The sequence below is a fragment of the Mesoplodon mirus genome (assembly GCF_964341445.2).
Source record: "Mesoplodon mirus genome assembly, chromosome: 17".
Classification (NCBI taxonomy): domain Eukaryota; kingdom Metazoa; phylum Chordata; class Mammalia; order Artiodactyla; family Ziphiidae; genus Mesoplodon; species Mesoplodon mirus.
This window is the reverse complement of record NC_138993.1, coordinates 13,170,939-13,193,700: the sequence shown is the minus strand read 5'-3', so window position 1 is coordinate 13,193,700 and position 22,762 is coordinate 13,170,939. Positions and strand designations below refer to the sequence as shown.

The 22,762-nt window shown below is 34.0% G+C and overlaps 1 protein-coding gene across 4 annotated transcripts in view; it reads left to right on the top strand.

Annotated features, from left to right (window-relative positions):
* Positions 1 to 1,111: 1,111 nt before the first annotated feature.
* The window catches only part of POSTN (periostin), a 33,886-nt gene continuing 12,235 nt past the window's right edge, over positions 1,112 to 22,762 (top strand). Inside the window, exons 1-16 of one of the 4 annotated variants that reach the window (XM_082602626.1) lie at positions 1,112 to 1,302; positions 2,595 to 2,693; positions 6,051 to 6,115; positions 7,810 to 7,967; positions 10,103 to 10,267; positions 11,215 to 11,361; positions 11,886 to 12,027; positions 12,960 to 13,172; positions 14,143 to 14,277; positions 15,436 to 15,584; positions 17,356 to 17,492; positions 18,076 to 18,206; positions 18,722 to 18,852; positions 18,959 to 19,061; positions 19,170 to 19,237; positions 19,961 to 20,006. In XM_082602626.1, the coding sequence (XP_082458752.1) occupies positions 1,184 to 1,302; positions 2,595 to 2,693; positions 6,051 to 6,115; positions 7,810 to 7,967; positions 10,103 to 10,267; positions 11,215 to 11,361; positions 11,886 to 12,027; positions 12,960 to 13,172; positions 14,143 to 14,277; positions 15,436 to 15,584; positions 17,356 to 17,492; positions 18,076 to 18,206; positions 18,722 to 18,852; positions 18,959 to 19,061; positions 19,170 to 19,237; positions 19,961 to 20,006 (2,008 nt within the window). In that variant the 5' untranslated portion in view covers positions 1,112 to 1,183. The remainder of the gene's footprint in view (positions 1,303 to 2,594; positions 2,694 to 6,050; positions 6,116 to 7,809; positions 7,968 to 10,102; positions 10,268 to 11,214; positions 11,362 to 11,885; positions 12,028 to 12,959; positions 13,173 to 14,142; positions 14,278 to 15,435; positions 15,585 to 17,355; positions 17,493 to 18,075; positions 18,207 to 18,721; positions 18,853 to 18,958; positions 19,062 to 19,169; positions 19,238 to 19,960; positions 20,007 to 22,762) is intronic. The other 3 variants (XM_082602627.1, XM_082602628.1, XM_082602629.1) reach the window with 3 other exon arrangements.

The following is a 22,762-nucleotide window of genomic DNA, read 5'->3' as shown; positions in this document are numbered from 1 at the left end:
ATAATGTCTCACCAGCCTAGAGTTGAAGACTTTTATATAACTGTTATCAGTAATGTTCTAATAGCTAATATACTGATATCAGATAGGCTAGTGTGTAACTTATTTATCCAGGGAAACTCATTGTAGTTATTTAGCTAATTGTTGACGTATCATGTGTGGAGTGGTGAGAGTGGATATTCCCTTGGCTAGGAATTGCACTGTGTAACATTAAGAGACTTTGGTTACTCTTGATAAAACAGAAGAAGAATAATTCTGGCAATGCCCCTGTTTCTTAATATGTATTGCATTATTCTGTTGCAGTTAGACTGGTAATATTTGTTTCCAACAGGGGATGCTTTTGTCCTGTGGCTATCAAGAGATGTGCTGTCAAGAAATGGTGAACATCATGCCCTGTATGTAATGAAAAAACAAAATGACACATGTTTTCCTTTCCTGCTTTGCTTCAAAAGTTAGGGAAACTTACCAGAACCAGATTTATGTTAACTCTATCTATTCCTTGATATCTGAAAAGAGAAGTGAAATGGGAGGGATCCCCCCAGTTTACACATTGCAAGGAAAATGTGATTCCTCCTACATGTTTCATCAGCAAGTTAAAATTCTTGTCCCATACTCTGTGAATGTTTATGTCCACTCAACATTTGTTTTTAATCAACAGCCATTACTGCCTTGTGATTATCCAACCTACATCTACCTTTGTTATTTGGTGAAAAATAATCTTTCAGTTCTGATGTGAACTGAATATGACAAGATGTGATAAGATCAAATCATACTCTCATTGAGCACAGGGACATGCACTCTGAAAGGGATGTATTACAGAATCATTCTTAAAATGTAAATAAAATCATTTCCCATAAAAACACTCTAAATCACAAAAGAATAAAACAGAAATACAAACATGAAATGAGTCAGGTAGTAAAAATAAAGAGAAATAAATAATATAAAAATAAAATAAATATCCTTTTGATAATGAGAAGAAAAAGAGGCTCAGTGTGCTCAGTAAACATAGCTGAAAAAGCAGATTCTAGCTGGCAACTTGAAGTTGCTGATGCCTTCTGGAGAGAGTTCAGATTCCCAGGTTGATACAGAGCTCCCTCCCAGAACTCTGCCATGTATATAAACTCTGAGCTCTCCAAAGCCCACTGCCAGTTCTCTTCGTGGACTAACTGCAACGGAGAGACTAGAGATGATTCCTCTCTTACCCATATTCTCTCTGTTCTTGCTCGTTGTGGTTAACCCTGCAAATGCCAATGGTCATTATGACAAGATCTTGGCTCACAGCCGTATCAGGGGCCGGGATCAGGGGTAAGTCAGTGGTTTGATTTTATAAACCTTCTTTTCCCTTAGCTTGTTGTATGTACAATTCTACATGCAGTTCCTTATTTATACCTCAGGTTTTTTTTTTTCCTACTTATTACAATGTAACAAGAAAAAGGAAAAAATGAGTATTCTGTGGTTGATGTATGTGTTTTAAACTTTAAGGATTACTGTCTAAAAAACTTGTGTATAATTGCTTTTTATGAAACATTGTAAGATTTTAATGTAATTAACAACATTTAACAGGGCATTTCTTTATGATTCAGTTTATTTGTGCTTTTATTTGATTCCAAATTTCTGGAATGAGGTTCTCAAGATGAAAGAATCTATTGTTGGAGACTCTCATTATGTAAACAGCTTTGAAATATCTCACATTATGTTAGGGGAAATTTCATTTATTATGAAAATTAAACAATAGGTAATGTAACCAGTTTCCTGAATTTTTTGAAGCACTTAAGAATGCTTTTAAATTTTGCATTCTGTACAATTTGCAAAAACTTTATTTCTTAGAATAAACTCAACTACAACTTAGCATTTTTAAAGTTATCAGACATAATTTAGTAACTTAACCAACCATTTATTATTAATTTTTGAAATGGATCTTGGCACTACATCCACAATGTCTCAGAGAGATGTTCATAATGCTCCAAAGTTCCCTTGCCTTACAGAGCAAATAAGACTTCCTTCTTTTTAAGGGAGAAAAACACTTAAAATTCTGGCAGAGGATGTCTTAATCTAATTACTTCCAGGCAAAGCAATAAATTTTCCTTTGTGCAGCCATATTATTTAAGTTAATCTTAGCATTCATTTACTTCTGTGATTGCTTACCTAGAAAATTACAGAGTACAGTGTCCTTGGACTTAGTAAAACTTGTCTATTTTGCTGTCTGATCTGTCATTGTTCCAGAGCCCTAAGCCACCGCCAAACCCTAAATGAGCACATGTTTGGTTTAAAAGGGTCAGTGAATTACCTACGATTAAAAGTAATAAGACACGTTGTTTAATTCTATTAGGTTAACTTTTGAAACAATGGCATTTTACTCTCAGAGATGTATAATTTCCTCTCTCTCTCTGTCTCTCATAGACTTTAGTTTTTCCAATGATTCAGTAGGATTGGATCAGGAGATTTGTGCTGACTAGAATCACATCTTTTTTTAGAATTGCATCTTTGATAATCGAATCCACATATTAACTTTTTTTTTCTTTTTTTACTATCTGACATGTGGATATGAAAAACTAGTTGTCATTAGGACATTAACTTTCTTTCCTTCCATCTTCCAGCCCAAATGTCTGCGCCCTTCAACAGATTTTGGGCACCAAAAAGAAATACTTCAGCACTTGTAGGAACTGGTATCAAGGTGCCATCTGTGGAAAGAAAACGTAAGTGTCATTTTTTCCTTAACGTGCCAGTTCCAAAGACAACACCACAATGCCAATGCCTTTCCTTGGACATACACACGATGTTCTCGAAAATACTCTCCAAAATTATGAGCTTAAAAAAAATGGATCACATATGAATAAAGAAATTTTCCCTGAATTTCTCCCTCTACTAGTGGAACTCATGTTATTCCCGAATCTGTGGCAATGGCCATGTGATCTGGTATAGAATCACTGACAGTTTGACTATGTCATTTCTACTCCTGGTTTGGCCTCTTTTATCTTAGGCAAGTCAATTAACCTCTTTGCCTCAGTTTCCTCATTTTATTTAAAAAAATGCCAGAAGAACAAATTGATCTGAAATACCAGGGTTTTCAGGTAAAAATTAATGTTTGCCTACATTCATTTAGAAATTATACAAAGTACACCAGTTTACCCCAGAGTTTTCATCAAAGCTTAAAGTTGGGAGGGACTTAAGTTTCATATCTTCATTTAATCCAGTCATTCCATCCCAAACTGCCAGATCCCCAGGGGTCCCCAAAGGTGATAATGGAAACCCACCACTATATTACTATTTCAATAGCCAAAAAGATGATTACTTTTCAACTTAGTTATATATTTCACTGATTAACCTAGAGTTGGAAAGCATTTTTATTACTTGATAGCTTATTGGTTTAATCAATTAATAAATATTGGTAGAAGAAATATAATCCTAGACATATAAAGGTTGATAAGTACTCATGTGGTACAAATTCTTCATTTTAAGATGAAGGAGCTGAATTGTAGATAAAAAAATTAAAGATGTCATCCTCAGTCAATGAAAAAATAGAAATGGCTCCTGCCTGCTTCTTATTACTTTGGACAGCAACCTCAGTGGAGGACGACTTGAGAACCAGAATATCTGAAGCACATCATCATTAAACTTCAGTTACCCTAAATAGGTGGAAGGATTGGGGGATTGTTAAAAAACATATTCTTAACTTAATAATATTGGTTACAAATACTAACTGTGGAATCACGTAACATTTTGGAGTCTTGTTTCTTTGCCTGTGAAATGCGGATTTAATACTTGGAGAGTTTCTGAAGGTAAAATGAATGAACTAATGTGAAATTACTAAGTAACTCTAACTCATAACATTAATCATACTTAAATTTAAACTATTTTAAGCAAATTGGGTATATGCTGGCGTGAAAAGGAGGTGTGTGCAGATGCCTATTTAAAATGCATAGGGTTCTCTGTATTTTACTAGAATCATGTATTCAAGGCATATAACCTTATCTGGACTGTGCCTCCCCATGGTAACCAAGACTAGGACCCCACAGGACATTGCTGCCCATTCCCACATGTTGGCTTAACAGAGTTTTAACCGATGTTACTTTCTGACTTGGACATTATTCTTATTAGTTTGCATAAATCTGCTAGACTTGTGGATCATTCACACAACTACAGTGTAAGTCAGTAGTTACAAGGATCCTGGCCATGATTTAGGTGGCCCCAGTTGGGAACTCCAAAGCTCTGGATTTTTCTCGCTTTGTTCTTTGTATTCTTGGTTACCATGAGGCCTATTTGGAAGGCACACCAACTGCATAAGAAAGGACCTGCTCTCTGAAATATTTAGGGAAAATCTTTATTACACACTTCCTGGAAGTTAAGGAAGTCTGATACAATCTCACTTTAACCATCTAAATATGTTAGAGATGCCAACGCTTGTACAAAGCTTATGCCAAGATTCTTTCTTGCTTTCCATTAAAAAAGAAAAAAAAACCCTGCTTTGAAGCCTGGCTTTTTACCAGAAGTATAACAGTGTCTCCTTTGTTTAATTATATTAGCTTATTTCCCTTAACTTCATTTTCACAAACACATTAACATCTGTGCTCTGGAATAAATGTAAATGCTAGCTGCTAGTTTCAAACAACCAAAGGAATCAGTAACATTGACAGGAAGAATGCCTGATTTGCCATCTGCTTGCAGCTGCTAAAATTTCCAAAGTCATCTTTAGGACTTTATGTATCAGTTGACAGAAATGTTTATCTTCTGTTTGAATAGCTGCTTTGGGGATCTGGGGGAAGTAACTGGGTCTAATGAAAAGCAGGAAGTTTCCTAGGTTTAAGATATTCCCCACAATATACATTGGCTCAATAATATAGTATTTTGTAGACCTCCTTCAAAAAAATGTCAGTGACATTTTCAGTTGGCATTTCCATGAGATTTTAGATACTATTCAGAAAATGAAGATAAATTTCTCACTTTCAGAGATATGCACAGTCATGATTTTTTTTTTACTCTTATTTGTCCTACTGACAATATGGGAACTTTGAGTTTTGCGTAGCATAAATTTCCTGGAAAAACTACTTTTTTGTTGTTGTTGCTTTCAAAGCATTAACTCAGACAACTGTATTGTTCAAGTATCATCTGAAATTGCAATTGCCTGTTTTGGAATTCTATACCATATAGTGCATTAATATGAGCATGTGTTATAGAAATTTTTGCTACTTTAGCAATTTCTTCTTCTATTTACTATTTTACATAAAGTATTATTAGTCCCGAACTAAAAATTATGTATCTCATTCTTATTGTTTATGATATATGCTAAAGCTAAAGTATAAGCAATTCTTAATCAATCCCTTGGCATTCAAATATTCACATTTATTTTTATGGGTAGCCATGTAAATAAAATTATTTCAGGGACCATATTTGCCTAAGGCTCTCTTACAGTCTGTATATGTTTCCAATACCAACTATTCTTGAAATTATATTAAAATTAGAGAACAGTTTGAAAATTTAGCTTCCCACTTATCTCTATATTCTTATCTTTTAACTATCCGTAAGCCAATATTCCATGCCAGAAATTTTATTCTCATCTATAGTTTCATATTTTACTACCTATAAGTGAGTTAATACATTTTTCTGATGTTCTTAGCTCCTAATAACCTTTTACTAATAAACATTTATAGCTATTTATAGTTTGCAAAACTATTTCCAAAGCATTGTTTTATTTGAGATTCACAACTACCCATGAATAAGTATTTTAGCTACTACACTCATGTTAAATAGTTGGGAAAACTGAGACTCAAATTTATTAAGTGATTTGCTCACGGTCACACATCAACTAAGTAGTGGAACTAGGAACCAAACTCCATTCTTCTGGCTCAAGATCCTGGAATTTTTCCACCATGCCATGAGGCTATAGAGAGAAATCAAGCTAATATAAATACCTCGATGTCATAAACAAACAAAAAAACTGGATTTCGAAATTCTCAATAAATCACGGCAATAAGTAATATGTTTTGCTAAGTTTATGTCAAAATGTATCCTTTGTAGTTCTTCCATTTTAATATTAATTTTCTTCCAATGTATAGGACTGTGTTATATGAATGCTGCCCTGGTTATATGAGGATGGAAGGAATGAAAGGCTGCCCAGCAGGTAAAGTTTCAATTACTGAATTAAATGAGGAATTTGTCTTGTTTGAGTTAAAAGAGTTGAAGTAGCTTATAGCGAAGCCAATTGTGTGTGTGTGTGTGTGTGTGTGTATTTAGCACCATGATAAATCCAAGATATATCCCCTATATCTTGGTGTTAATCATGACTTTATCATATTGATAAAGTATTAAAATATACATTATATACACTAAATGCTGGACAACAGAAGCTTATTCTAAATTTAAATTAGTTCAACTTTCCTTCAAGAACAAAACTCCCCACTACAAAATCCCTTTCTTTGAACTTGTCTAGGAACATGGACTGACTACTTGGCAAGGCATCATCTTCTCTGCTTCAACAGCTCTGATTTTATAACGTTTCTCAGATTGAAAGTTAGTTTCCTGTAACTTGCCAACTAGAGAAAGATTAGTTCATCTATTTCCTCTTTGAAATGACATCCATTCAGATAGTTAACACAAATCATCACACCCTTCCTCAGCTACCCTCTCTTCCCCAACAGAATCTTCTCTTCTCTGGGCTCATGGCCCCCAGTTTGAATGTGATATAGACTTTGGAGTCCTTACTGTAATTGGCAGCAACCCATGAAAAGCCTCTAATCCAGTCATTTTTTTTCTTCTGATTGTGATCCAAGACTGGTGTCTACTATCTATGTGTGTCCAGGAAGCTGAGAAAATATTAAGACAAATACCTCAGTTTGGGGCGGGTGGGCTCCGGAACTTTGGTTAATGTTATTGGTAACCATGTCATATCATTAACTCATGCTGAATTTTTAATTAATTAAAATTGATTACAGATCTTTTTTAAATGAATACTGTCAAACCAGGTCTTCCTTTGGGATTTGTTTTTTTTTTAACTTAGGTGTGGGACTTAAATGGAACTCTGTGACATTTAACTGTTACGTTTGACTCATTTTTCCCATCCTGTTGGGGTGTTTTTAAATCCTGATTTTGTGATTTAATTTACTAATTGTGTACCTAGTCTTGCTATATTCACAAAGGTAATAACCATTTCTCCTATGATATGATCCAAATCATACTAAATTTTAAATAAGACAGTCATAAAAAATAAGTTGGCTGCACCTAAACTTCAGGCTGACATTCATATATTAATCTTTCTTCCGAAGTTCAGAAGATATATTCTAGAAGTATTAGATATTTTTATATATTTCCTTCCTGAAATTATGATGAAAAGAAGCAGGTCTACATATTTCTTTTAGGGACCCAAATCTATATAATTATACCCCTATACCTAACAGTATTATACTATTTAGGAGCTTTAAACCAACATGAAAAAAAAAATTACCTTTGCCATTGTCAGTGAGAAGTGAAGAACTTTTGTTGTTTTCAGTGAAATAGTCAGATACTTACTAATAATTATAATTGAACCATATTGACATAGCAGATTTGACATGTAAATAGACTAAACATCAAACAAGGATAATAATTGAAAATTCATTTTCTTTCAACACCAAGGATATATGGAATGATATTTTTCAATAGTACTTTATTATTTGACATTCAAAAGGCAACTTTCACATAAAATTGATGATTTATAGAACTGTATTGCTAAAATTATCATTTAATATATTGGGGGGCTTTATGTAAAGGTTAAATTATTGTAAAATAACATTCTTGAAATTTTTCCCTATGTACTTATTCATCTCTTGATTATTTCAGTTATGCCTATTGACCACGTTTATGGTACCCTGGGCATTGTGGGAGCCACCACCACACAGCGTTATTCTGATATCTCAAAACTGAGGGAAGAGATCGAAGGAAAGGGGTCATTCACTTACTTCGCACCAAGTAACGAGGCTTGGGACAACCTGGATTCTGTAATTCATTATTTTTATGAATATAAATTTTTTTACTGCTATTGGTATACTTTAATTGATTTACTGACTTGGAAATGAATAGAAATTGTATATCTTTCTGTCGTACATATATGAGGATACATAAAAGGATGAGTTAATTGAGGGTAAGGAGAAAATCATTTTAATACATCCATAAATGGAATAACACCCCGGTAGGCTCATGGACTAACAAAGGCAAACTAATAGTGGATTGAACAAGCACTTTATCATTATTCTAGTTTACTCCTTTCCTCTTTCCCTTTTGGTTGTGAAGAAATATAGGTAATTTTAAATGACATATCTCATAGAAAGGCAAGTTAAGAAGCCTAGTGGAATTTAAAATTTTTAATAAGCTATATTATACATATACTTATTATTTTAATTATATGTAAATATATATGTCTGTTCAGAGACTGACAGATTTATAAACGTGTGTGGATATTTAAATTGAAGGGTTGTAAACAACACATTTAATTTTCAGGGTTTTTTTGTGCATAATCTGATTTACAACACACTAAATTATGACAATATACAAACCTGTAAAACTGGTATAGAAATATATTCCTACTTTCTACTTGATATGAAGATGAACTGATAATTACTACTAGAGTCATACAATATTTAGTAAAACTTAGGCAGATTCTTCTAGATTTTATCTTGCTGCATTAACTGTGAGGTTAATTGCTTGCATTATAGAACTTTCTCTCTTCTGGTTGTCTTTGACCACATCTCTAACCACCTTTCTGGTCCTTTTTGCAGACTCCTCTTCTTCCTTGCCTTAAGAATGGGTATTATGAAGGTCTCTTCCAGGAAGTATACTCTGCAGTTTAGATGTACTTCTGATGGCTTCAGCTTTCACTTTAATGCATAGAGCCATGGAATCTGAGTTTCTTGAATCCCAGGAGAATATTTCTAACATCTATCTTAATATTTCTCCTTGGATACACCATCTGTATCTTTAAACAAAACGTTATCTAAAACAGATGCCACTTTCTTTCTCCCCATCAACAACTGCTTTTCTGCTGTCTTTTTTCCATAATTGGCAGTACCAATCTCAGAGTTCAAACTTGAAAATTATGAGTCATCCTTACTTTGGCTCTCTCCAGTTCTTAGAAACTACTGTTAGTCACCCATATCTCATTTTTCATCCTCATGATAGTCTTTTTTTCTGCTATGCATTACCACCAGATTAACCTTCCTAAAGCCCAGGCTAATCATAATATTCCAAGCCCACAAAAGCCTCAATGGCTCCCCATTGCCAGTTTAATTTACTCTTTACTTGGGCGTTAAAGTCTTCTATGTTATGGTCCCATATACTTTTCTAAAATTTCTTTCTTAATATTATCTGAGAAACGTAAACGCATACAATAACCACACTGGACAACTTCTGCTTTCCCAACGTTCACCCTGTGCCAGCAGCTGGACTTAGAATGATCATCACACCATCCCTACCCTGTCTACCAACCCTGCAAGACCTGTCTCCAAACCTGAATTGCCAGCCATCTTCATTTGACCTGGAAAGCATTTTTTTTCTCCTTCCATCCTTTATCTTACTATGTTTATTTTTGTCTGTTGCTATAGAATAAGTACCTCAAAGGTCGAGACTTCACCTTACTTATCATTGTATTTCTCATAACACCAAGTACAGTATGATATAGTGTGGTATTGGATAAATAAAAAGGTACAGGATGGTTGAATTCTTGAATTTGTCATAGAATAAACATAAAACGGTTATTAAAACTCTGATGTTGTACACAAATATAATGCCATTTTTATTTTGTTTTCCACTCAAAGTACTTTAAATATCTGATAATTTCATATTCCCTAAGCCTTTACAGCAAGATCATCTCTTCATCAATGCATTTATTAAAAATTTTGTTTTATCTCTAAAAATGTCCAAGTGCTCTATAAGATCTGGAACCCTTTACTGAGTACCTCTACTTACAAAATTTCTTAATCAATTGAAATAGTATAATTTTAAGTTATTTATGTCAATTTGGTTTGACCATCTGGGTAATTCAATGAGAAAATAACAAGAGAGTAGAAATAGTGTGATTATAAGATTTTTAATAATTAACGATCATAAAATAAACTTCTGTCATTTCAATTTTTCGTAGGATATCCGTAGAGGTTTGGAGAGCAATGTAAATGTTGAATTATTGAATGCTTTACATAGCCACATGATTAATAAGAGAATGTTGACCAAGGACTTGAAAAACGGCATGATTGTTCCTTCGATGTATAACAATTTGGGGTTCTTCATTAACCATTATCCTAATGGGGTAAGTTTCATTAATAAAAAGTACCTTTCTCAATAACATTGCCCTTAATTTTTTTCTATACCTTTTATATAAGGCTCACAGAAATAATAAAAAGTTAGTGAATATAATGTAAGTGCCATATCAAGACTTTTCCCTACATCTAGAGCATGTAAATTTCTAATTCAGTGAGTGATTTCTACTAAAGAGTGATTGTGAGGAAGAAAATAAATCAATAGTTCATTTATAGTAGACTTAGATGTTCTACAAAAGGAAATTTTAGTATTTGATGTGTTTGAAAAACAAATAATCAGAAAAAAATAATAAATAAGTATTTGTCAGAGAATTTATCAGAGAAAAATCAGAGAATGAGTATTCTTTTATTCACCCTCTGGCTACTATATTGACTTAGGTTCTTGTGTGTTTTAATAAAGTCTTTGTGGGAAACGTCCAACCAGGGTCATAGAGCTCTTTCAACAGTCAGAGTTCCAGGAAATAAAGGGTCAGTGAGGAGTCAATATTTAGGAAATCACTGAAATAGAACTGATTATATTTATGCAATAATTGTTTGTTTCTGTCTCAGAACTTTTTTTTAGGACTAATTAGACTTCTTTATGTAACTAATTGACCTACATTAGAAATAGTGTATGACTATCTCTATGAAAGAAATAGAGGAATAAAAGCAATAATTTAAACAAAAAAAAAGTTTTTGCCTTGCATTTCTAGGTATGTTAAGTGTAACTGGACTTGGGTTCTCAACTGGTTGCAATTTTTCCCAGGTTTCTTTTTTTTTTTTTTTTTTTTTGTACATAGTAATATGTAAGTCTTCACCCTCAGAATTTACATTCAGAATGTCAGTTCTTTCATGTTACACTTACCAGTAATCATGAAAAATAGGAAATGGGGGCTTGCAGTCTCAGTGGTCAACAGATAGCTGTGATTTCTAAAATCTGATTTTCTCAAATAATTAGGTTGTCACTGTTAACTGTGCTCGAATCATCCATGGGAACCAGATTGCAACAAATGGTGTTGTGCATGTCATTGACCGTGTCCTTACACAAATTGGTACCTCAATTCAGGACTTTATTGAAGCAGAAGATGACCTCTCATCTTTTAGAGTAAGTACAAGAAGTAATAGCAGATTGTCTTGGACCAATGAAATCCCTCCTCTTTCCCTGTCAGAATCTAAAATAATTATAAAAAGCTATTAAATCTGGCAGACATGTAACCAATATATTTCTTGAAATGAAAAGGTTTTCATTTTATGCAGAAGAAATCATCTCCTTATATGAAATAATAATATTTATATGGACATGATAGATAGAGAATGATTAGTTTCATGACTGTAGTGTGCTTAGTGCATTTAGAATGAATTCACCAATTATTATGTTTACTGCTGTATATTATTCAGTCACACAAGCATTGGCAAAATTCCCCATCTTACATACAGTTTGAGGAAAGTTTGAAAAGACATGGTTGTTTGCGCCAAAAGATAATATTTTAAAGATCTAACAAGAGTTATATCTAACTTCTATAGTTTTCTATATAATCAACTCCCTCATGTCCACCCAGACTGAGTGTATTGTAATTTTCTTCTGGATTTGCAATGTGCCAGCCTCTAAAAAGCATATTTGTGTTTCAGGCAGCTGCCATCACATCTGATATATTGGAGGCCCTTGGAAGAGATGGTCACTTCACACTCTTTGCTCCCACCAATGAAGCTTTTGAGAAACTTCCACGAGGGGTTCTAGAAAGGATCATGGGAGACAAAGTGGCTTCGGAAGGTACTTAACTGTCTCTCTCTAGGAGAAGCCTCCCAGAATTCCAAGAAAGGAAATGAAAAAGAGATCAAGTCCTGCCAGCATTATCACCTTTGATAAGCAAAGGCAAAGAAAAACTGTTATTCTGAGGTGGACTATAAAAATCTTAAAAAACAAAATCCTTGAAAGAGTAGGCAAAGTAATTCAATAATTAATTTAATAATTAAAGTAATTAAATAATCAGCATATCCTAAAGATCACATTCTTCTGCACTGCTTTCAAGTAACTAAGTAACAGACACTAAAAAGAATTAGAAAGTGTTGAAAAGAAATATTAGATCATCAAACTTTAATACTGTATACATATTGCTCAATGCTTTTAATTCTAAATTTACACTAAAGTTGAGTTGAGAAAAGTGCATGGTTCTCTTTGGTCATTACCTATTGATACATAGAACTTGGTTTCTTTCCAGTCTCCTTTTTCGTTTCAACTAGATTTTACATTGTGACTAGCACATTTCGCTTACTCAGCCTACCCCAAATTGGCTTAACCAATTTATGATGAGATATTTTGGTGCAAATATAGACAGTTTAGGCACAGATCCCTTCAGAAGTCCTTCAAGAAGTCATCTTTATTTTGGCTATTTTCTAGATGTTGCCTTTAGGGTTGCCACAAACCTTCAATTTGTAAAAAAACAAAAAAACATAGTAAAAAAACAAAAAAACAAAAAACATAGTATCTGCAAAGTGCAAAATAGTGAAGTGCAATGAAATGAAGTATGCCTGTAGAGCTGTTCTGTCATGAGTAGCTGATGTAAGATAACTTAGGTCAATACTTAGGTCTTATATATATTATATTTCTTAGGAATACTTAGTTCCACAGTGAAACACGTCTTTTAAGGATCAAATGCTATTCTCCTTGATCTGAAAGCTTACTCTTTGTACTTTGTCCTCCAGCTCTCTTGAAGCACCACATTTTAAACACCCTCCAGTGTTCCGAGGCTATCATGGGAGGAGCAGTATATGAGACTCTGGAAGGAAACACCATTGAGATAGGATGTGATGGTGACAGCGTAACAGTAAATGGAGTCAAAATGGTGAACAAAAAAGATATTGTGACAAAAAATGGTGTTATCCATTTGATTGATCAGGTCCTGATTCCTGATTCTGGTGAGCAGCAGTTTCATATTGTTCTACCTACTATCGTTTACCAATTAGATGCCTTAAGAGTAGGCAGATGGAAAATAAATGTGCAGTATAAGGAATGCCATATGAAGCACAAACACAAAATTAACAATGAGCTGAGTACTAAATAGGCAGCTTGTGTAGTCATGGGCATTCCATGCATTGACCTCTGGCTTTCCAGAGTTTCTTTTTTTTTTTTTAATGAATTTCTATTGGGGTATAGTTGACTTAAAATGTTGTGTTAGTTTCTGCTGTATAGCAAAGTGAACCAGTTATACATATATCCACTCTTTTTTAGATTCTAATCCCATATAGATCATTACAGAGTACTAAATAGAGCTCCCTGTGCTATACAGTAGGTTCTTATTAGTTATCTATTTTATATATAGTAGTATGTATATGTCAATCCCAATCTCCCAATTTATCCCTTCCCCCCTTCCCCCTTGGTAACTGTAAGTTTGGTTTCTACATCTATGACTCTATTTCTGTTTTGTAAATAGGTTCATTTGTACCATTTTTTTAGATTCCACATGTAAGCGATATCATATGATATTTGTCTTTCTCTGCCTGACTTACTTCTAATACCTAATATTGATAAAGATTATCACAGTGCCAGAGTTTTTCTTGAAAACAGAAGGGAAGATATAACCAAATGGTTACTTTTGGATAAATGAAAGACCTATGGCACTCACAAGAGCAGAGAGATAAGGCAAGTAATAAAGAATTCAAGAAAACTGCAAAGCAAGAAGTCAGAAAGATATTGTCCTTCTGAAAGTCTTTGGTCATCAACCCCAAAAAAGGGAAGCTGGAACTCTCTTACTAGGGAAAGGCAGGATGTCACATTGCCAGTACAGCAAATAGCTTATGGAAAATAGCCAAGAACTGATTTACTAATTTCATGATTATGGTAATAACAATGATGACATTGTTTGAATGGTAATGGTTTATTTTACAGCCAAACAAGTTATTGAGCTAGCTGGAAATCAGCAAACCACTTTCACAGACCTTGTGGCCCAATTAGGCTTGGCATCTGCTCTGAGGCCAGATGGAGAATACACTTTGCTGGCACCCATGAATAATGCATTTTCTGGTATGTACTGGACACTGTCATTCCGGCTCTTTCCTCCTCTACACACATTGTTTCTTCACCATGATTTTTTGCATTAAGAAACAATAGATATTTTGTGAGGTGTTAATTAGTTTCTTTACCAGCTACACATACAATGCATTAGCACTATGTAGTCTCTATTAAAATGTCCTTCATTTCAAAACATTTCATTATAATAGATAATAGCCTACAGGAAGTGAAAGTTTGTGATAAGTAGTCTTCAGTTGTTCTGTGAACTTGATCATATTTCCAGCACACATAATGGATGTATTAACAGATCTTAAGAAAAATAAATCTGATTTGTTTATTTAAGCACCAACATAATAATACTTAGGAATACGTAGGTGCATTTTGCAACTCAGAATTTGAAAGTAAGGTATCAAATTATAAATAAATACAAACAAGAGAAAATGATACACTTCCATATTATGATGTGAACTATGATTACAATTATTTGACCTAGTAGCTGCTATTCAAGGACTGTGTTTAGATTAATACAACCTGACACTTTTTCCAGAAAAAAATGACTTCACAAAGACATATTTAAATTGTTAGGCAAAATTTAGCAATTAAAAACTAAGTAAGTATCACCTTTTTAATATTTTTCCAAATACTAGGTTGTGACATAGAAAATTATTAACAAGAAAATTCAAATTCCTAGAAATGCTGTTTTTCCTCTTCGTAATAATAATATCCATACATGTTGACATCAACCCATCTTTAAGAGGTTACATGCTTCAACTCTTTCTCCATAAATAAAAATAAATTTAGAAATGATTCATCAGTAGTTTTTCATGTGACTAATGGACATCAGATTCTCAGAGAAAATCTTGGCCAGGCTTAGAGTTTAACTTTTGTCAGTGACCACATAAAACCATGTGGCCCTCACACAGATGAAGCCCATTGTTTGGACTGCTTGGAATCATATCGTAGTCATTTGATGAAATCGCTCATGGAATTTCTAATTTGTGCACAAAATTCTTAGCTTTTGGCATATAGTCAACTCATATACTATATAAGTGTAGGATCCGTAAGATCTATAGTGGTAGGGATTACCCATTTTCATGATTTTCTCTTACAGGAGAAACTTTATTGCTTTCTAAACACAATAACACTCTTTTGTAATGAATTTACTTATAGATGATACTCTGAGCATGGATCAGCGTCTTCTTAAATTAATTCTGCAGAATCACATATTGAAAGTAAAAGTTGGCCTTAATGAGCTTTACAATGGACAAAAACTAGAGACCATTGGCGGCAAACAGCTCAGAGTCTTCGTGTATCGCACAGTAAGTGAATCCGAATGAGATAAAATATCCACACTGGCCTAAATGTCAAATGATGTGCCCTTGTCAAAGACTGTTCTTTTTTCTTTTTTTTTTAACATCTTTATTAGAGTATAATTCCTTTACAATGTTGTATTAGTTTCTGCTGTATAACAAAGGGAATCAGCTATACATATACATATATCACCATATCTCCTGCCTCTTGCGTCTCCCTCCCACCCTCCCTATCCCACCCCTCTAGGTGGCCACAAAGCACTGAGCTGATCTCCCTGTGCCATGCAGCAGCTTCCCACTAGCTATCTATTTTACATTTGGTAGTGTATATATGTCAATGCTACTCTCTCACTTCGTCCCAGCTTACCCTTCCCCCTCCCCGTGTCCTCAAGTCCATTCTCTACATCTGTGAAAGACTGTTCTTGTAACAAAAGTTCCTTAGAATTTTATTAATGTGGTCTTAATAGTAAATATTCATAGGAAGATCAGGGAACTGAATAGCTTGTTTGAAAAGACTTTGAGGAAAGTATAAAAAAAGTGCCGTGTATTAATAATTCTGATAATTTGCACTTGTTTCATTATAAATAACTTTTTCTAAAGCATTATTTCAATTCCATAAATCACTAAAACTCCTTTAAAATAAGCTTTTGCTTTATAGAGTACCGTACTTTACCATTTACAAGGTAATTTTTATATTGAGTCCAATGTTTAGGATGATCTTTTTTTTTTTTTTTTTTTTTTTTTTTGCGGTATGCGGGCCTCTCACTGTTGTGGCCTCCCCCGTTGCGGAGCACAGGCTCCGGATGCGCAGGCCCAGCGGCCATGGCTCACGGGCCCAGCCGCTCCGCGGCATATGGGATCCTCCCAGACCGGGGCATGAACCCGTATCCCCTGCATCGGCAGGCGGACTCTCAACCACTGCGCCACCAGGGAGGCCCTAGGATGATCTTTTAATGTATGACCATCATCCAACCACCGAATCTCTTTTGAATGGCTTTCAGGATAAACTTTTATAGGCACATAAAGATTTCTAGTAAGTGGTTCTAATGAGCTTTACCTGAGGGAAAATTTCTAGAAAATATTGCTTATCAGAATTACAGAGCTACTGGTGGTGCTGTTCAATTTCTGTCCAGGCAACCTTGCAGCTACAGTTAAAAAGAATTCATAGGAAGTCAAGCATTACCTTGAACTAAACATGACACACAGTGCTGTGCACCATAGTTCCACAAGGCCAAGACACACATTTTAAATGATGCAGAAAATGCTCCACATTCTAAATGATACATATATAAATATTATTGTTCAGAGATGCTATAACTTAATCAGTAATTTGACTTAAAATTGATAGTGTCTTACAGTCAAGATAATATACTAAATATTTGTGAACATCACAAGAGGCAGTAAAGTCACGAAACTTTACGGTTAAAGAGGGTCTTAAAAAGTTAAAGGGTGAAAGTTTACTAAGAGGGTCTGTAAGAATGATTAGAACCTAGAGAGGAATGACAGGAAATGTAGAAGTGGAATTATATGGAATTTTTAAATTTACTGACAAAACTACCTGCCCCATACATAGGGTAGCTTGCCTAGTAGTGGAAGACCTAGCTGAATAGAAAAAGTGAGGTCAGATTGTACAAGATATTAAAAACAGAGAAACTGTTTTTTCTCACATTATCAGGTGACCTCTTAGAAGATCCCATCCAGAAATTCAATTATGTAGCTTCTTCTACGTAGGGAATTTCAAGTAAGGAAATGGACAACTGCATCTTTATTTCTTTGCTAGGCTGTCTGCATTGAAAATTCATGCATGGTGAGAGGAAGCAAGCAAGGAAGAAATGGTGCCATTCACATATTCCGAGAGATCATCAAACCAGCAGAGAAATCCCTTCATGAAAAACTGAAACAAGATAAGCGCTTCAGGTAAGCTTACTAGTTTCACCTCCACAAGAGAATAAGAGCTTTTGGCATAGTTTTGTTTCACAGTAAGTATTCCAAAATCCATTCGGTATTCAGTGTTGCTGAGAACAGAATTTAGAATAGAAAGTCTATACAAATGTTTTTAAAATTAAGATATGTTTTTAACACTATTTTTCTTCCTGGTGCAGCATAATATGATTTGGTGGGTAGAAAACAAACAAACAAACAAAAATCAACCTAATAGACTGAACTACTTCTTGTAAATTTTTTTAAAATTAAGTTTTTAAAAAATGATAGTATATTCTAGCAAAGACTATTTTGCAGAATATTAAATAAAGTGTGACCTCGCCAAGATTTATAGGGGGAAAACAGAGTTTAGGAAATTTAAGAATCATATGTATATTTAAATAATTTCCCCATGATAAACCTTTAACAGTAAATTGCATTTGAAACATATGAAAACGTATGAACCATTTTCTCATGCTTCCACGTATAGGGATTCTCCTCTATTTCATGCATGGTGGGTAGGCTTACCTAGATTAAATCTAATAAAATAAACGTATGTCCATATGTCCTTCCTGCTTAGCATCTTCCTCAGCCTACTTGAAGCTGCAGACTTGAAAGAGCTCCTGACACAGCCTGGAGATTGGACCTTGTTTGTACCAACCAACGATGCCTTTAAGGGAATGACTAATGAAGAAAAGGAAATTCTTATTCGTGAGTAGAAGTGAACACCAGATATATTTGCCCCTTGATTTCAGGATCTCATTTCTTCCTCGAGCGTTCCTGCCCAGATATCAGCCCCCAAAGTGTTCCCTCTTTCCTATTCATGACTAGCCTTCGTCTCCTTTAATTCCATTTGGAATAATTAGAGGGTCACTCATAAATGTTCTCAATTAACTGCTTACTGTAATGTTGTTGGACTAGATGTTCACTTATGTTGTCTCTATTAAAGGGCACACAACTAGGTGACAAAGAAAGAAATAGTTACAATTTCAAAAATAATTTGACTTTTTTCTCCCAGTAAGTTGGATAATATTTTGATTGAACTTATTGAAGGGACTGCATGTTTTGACATAGCATTGATATCACATTGAGAGAACAATGACATTATGAGAAATTACAGTGTGGAAAAAATAAAGACAAAGAAATATTTTTCTCCTTCGTCCTCATAATATCAAAATGTCAAAATATATAACATGTTATTAAATAAATATATATTTTCCCCCTAGGGGACAAAAATGCTCTTCAAAACATCATCCTTTATCACCTGACACCAGGAGTTTTCATTGGAAAGGGATTTGAACCTGGTGTTACTAACATTTTAAAGACCACACAAGGAAGCAAAATCTATCTGAAAGGAGTAAGTTCTCTAGTATGAATCTATGAGAGTGTTCATCTGTTATTCAATTATCCTAATGTTCTTATTTCATTAAATTTCCCATTGACATTATCCCCTGTTTTAATAGGTGAATGATACACTTCTGGTAAATGAATTGAAATCAAAAGAATCTGACATCATGACAACAAATGGTGTCATTCATGTTGTAGATAAACTCCTCTATCCAGCAGGTTGGTAATTATTGAACTGATTAATGAAAACATAACTCTTTTTCAATAGAAACCTAGATTTTTATTTCATCCATTCCTACAATATTCATTTAATATCCCTCTTCACAGACACACCTGTTGGAAATGATCAGCTGCTGGAAATACTTAATAAACTGATCAAATACATCCAAATTAAGGTACAGATGTTATTGCATGTTTCTAATGTGTTTAACAGACACTGCAGGTTTAACATAAGAAACTAGAAATGTATACATTAATAAGTAGATGTACACTGGGATTGCATTGCTCTTTGTTGATTATAATGGTACACTGGCATCATTTCTTCATGGTTTTATTTAAGGAGGATTTAATAAAAGCTACTTGGGGCCAAGCAGAATGTTAAGTATTATGAGAAATATTAAGTTGAATCAGATATGGCCCTTTATTCAAAAAGTTTACAGTCCAGCAGGGAAGATAAGACATGTAGATAAAAAGCTATAATTTTTCTATTATCAAATATTTTTGCTACAGAATATAAGGGAAAGATAAAATATTTGCTTATAAGAAATTGTCACCAATCACAATAGTTAAAGGTAAAGGAATATTCTAGGATAAATATTGGGTTGAATATTGGTAGGGTTAAAGCACCAGACAGCATAGGAAGTATTATTTAATGAACTTTTAATTTGGGATTCACTATTCTATAATTTTTAAAACTCTAAGTAACAAATCCAACCATTTTATGCCATGTTGCCCAACAGCAGGAAATTGGAAGATGATTTATATGAAGCCTTCATTTTTACTAAATATAATGATAGCTTCACTGTCTTTACTTCAGTGAAAACTAAAAATCATGGTGCCAAGATTTTGTTAATACAACTACTACATTTCATGTTACTAAATATAATGTTTATTTTCAGTTTGTTCGTGGTAGCACCTTCAAAGAAATCCCCATAACTGTCTACAGTAAGTACATAATGAATATTTGTCACATATGTGGCAAGACGTAAAAAAAAAAAAAGAAAACCCAATAATTTTCTTTGTGTTTACTGAGATGACTGATAATCTGGTATTTAGAATTCCAAACAATGGCAAATCTCATCTCACTTGAAACAGGGCTTGAGGTCTGGATGAGACCTCTCAGCCTTGACTATACCCTTCAACTCCAATGAACCACTTCCTCACTCATCTGCTAGCTTGATATAGATATAATTGCTAGCATGGCAAAGACGCAGGGGAAAAAAGACACACAAACATACAAACAGGAGAGCTAGCTAAAAGGCACTTGAGAGCTATCTGAAAATTCAAATATGTGGACACAGAAATAACATTGCTGAAAGATTTGTAGCTCATTCCACTCTCAAGACCTCAGCCAGCTAAGGGCAGGCTGTCAGAGAAGTCTAATATTTATGGGCTGGTGGTTCAAAAACTCTTCCCCATTCAAAATTGGATGAAGGAACAAAAAAATTGTCAGGTGATAAACCTAGAGTTTCTAGATTCCAAGGTTCTTTTATTCCTGACTCTACCAGATTATCAAAATTAAACCTCTACTTCTTAACAATGGCAAAGGTATTTCATTTTCATAAATGTAACTCATAGTATTTCATATTCAATGTGGCTTTTTCCTCCTTTGTCTTTTTTCCTCTCTTCCGTTACAACTTTCAAAGCAGAAATTCTTTCCATTTTGTTTTGACTCTACAATCCAACACTCAAAATGCATCAGTAGCTAAAGCATTGCTTCAATTCTCACATTTATCTTGGCAAGAATTATTCTATTTTATACCATGAGCATCCTGTTATTTAATTAAGAAAATTTTCCTTAATATTTACACTAGATATGGAAAAGGAGTAAAGATGATGTAAGGAGTAAAACAAAAGGTCTGCTGTTCTTACTGATTTTAATTATGTAATAATAACATAAACAACCCTAGTATCAGGCCAGCTCAGCACTGTTTCAATGACTTAGTTGGAATACTTATAATTCAACATGGTTTAAATTCCAGTATGGAAGTATACAATCTTATTAAAGATATATTTTATAAAAAATGAAAGAATGCTTCTGGGCTCTATTCATCAGAAGTGCTATGTCATCTTCCTCCACTAAAAATGTGTATCTGCACTACATTTCTTTACCTTTTCTACTTTATCCATGAGAGGTCCACTACCTTTTATATGTCAATGCAATATTTTGCTTACATTGAGCCAAAATATTATAATTCCTTTATTTTCCTCTACTTAAATTGTTCTCACAGAGAACAAGCTACAGTTTATGAAATTATGCAAGTCTAATGAATCTTACCTACCTACTCACAGCTCTTGAAAGAGCTCTGAGATTTACATGCTGATGTGGAATATTTCTTTAACTCTTCTCCATGTATGCTGTTATTTGGAAGCATAGTTCAAACAGAGGTTGAGACTAATTAAACCAAAGATTCCATTTTCATGTTCCTTTATTGACTTGTCTCTAAAATTTTAATTTTCTTACTATGTATTATTCTTGTCCCCCAAATACCATACATTTTCAATTGTAAGGGGGGAAAATGCTCTTTAGTATGTGTTGTCAAATATATGACATTTGAGGTGGAGAGGAAGAAAATCAGTATTTAATCCTCAGCCCGTGATCTGTCAAAACTACTTAAGTGTTCAGAAAAGCAAGACTGAAACAAAACTAGGACCCCAATAAACATTCTAAACTTCAAGTTCCTTAACATGAAGTGAAAATTTAAGCTAAAAGTAATTAACCCATTCTGATAGTAGCAGCAGAGACCTCTGTGAATTTGACCTTCATGGGAAGGTTCCTCTGTGGCCAGGCCACCTGTGGAATCAGTAATTGGACACAAAGATTTGACATGTTTTAGCTTCATAATTTGAGATCTCAATATGTAAAATCTGAAATAACCGAGACACAGTCACAGTTAAGCTCTAGAATCCATATTAATTCAAAGAGTTGACACAGATAAACATCTCAGAAACCTGAAGTGAGAATGTGACAGAAATCCAGACTGTGCTAATATCTCACCTCTAATGCTTCAACACAGTCTGTTATGATTGCACAGATAGCTTTAGTGCTTTATCTAATGAATCCATCTTTTAAGGCTCTAATTAGAAATGATAAAGAGCCAGTAGTAGCTCTGGTATCTGGCTCCAGAGGCACACTTCCAGTTAATCTATACAACCAAGAGCCAACCAAGTAGTTGGCTGCTATCTGAAATATATTTTGCACATTATTATTATTTCAGTTGGATGGACGACATACATTCAAAATACATAGCTTTCAGTATAAAAATGATGATGATAAAGCTGAAAATTAAAGCCATTTTAGCCTATAACTTAAATATTTAAATACATGATCATATCATATTTGTTGCATAGAGCTCATGTCTGTCTGGCTGGAATCCACTTTTACATTTAAGTATTTTGAACTATTTTTGTATTTTCCTTTCTGTATCACTGTTATCAAATGCATGAAAAATACTTTGAGTCTTTTTCTTTCAATGTCTTCTTCTAATTGAGAAAGAATCCAACAATGCAATTTAAGATATTATGAATTGCATGAAATTAATCATGTTTGTCTTTGTTGCTATGCAGCCAATATTTTCAAGAAGTACAAAAGAAGGTAAAGAGCTTTAGTGGTGCAGTTCAAAATGATAGATTTCTAGATAGAATTCCTCACTTAGCAAGTATATATTTCACTGGAACAAATCCAAGTCACTGGACTTCAG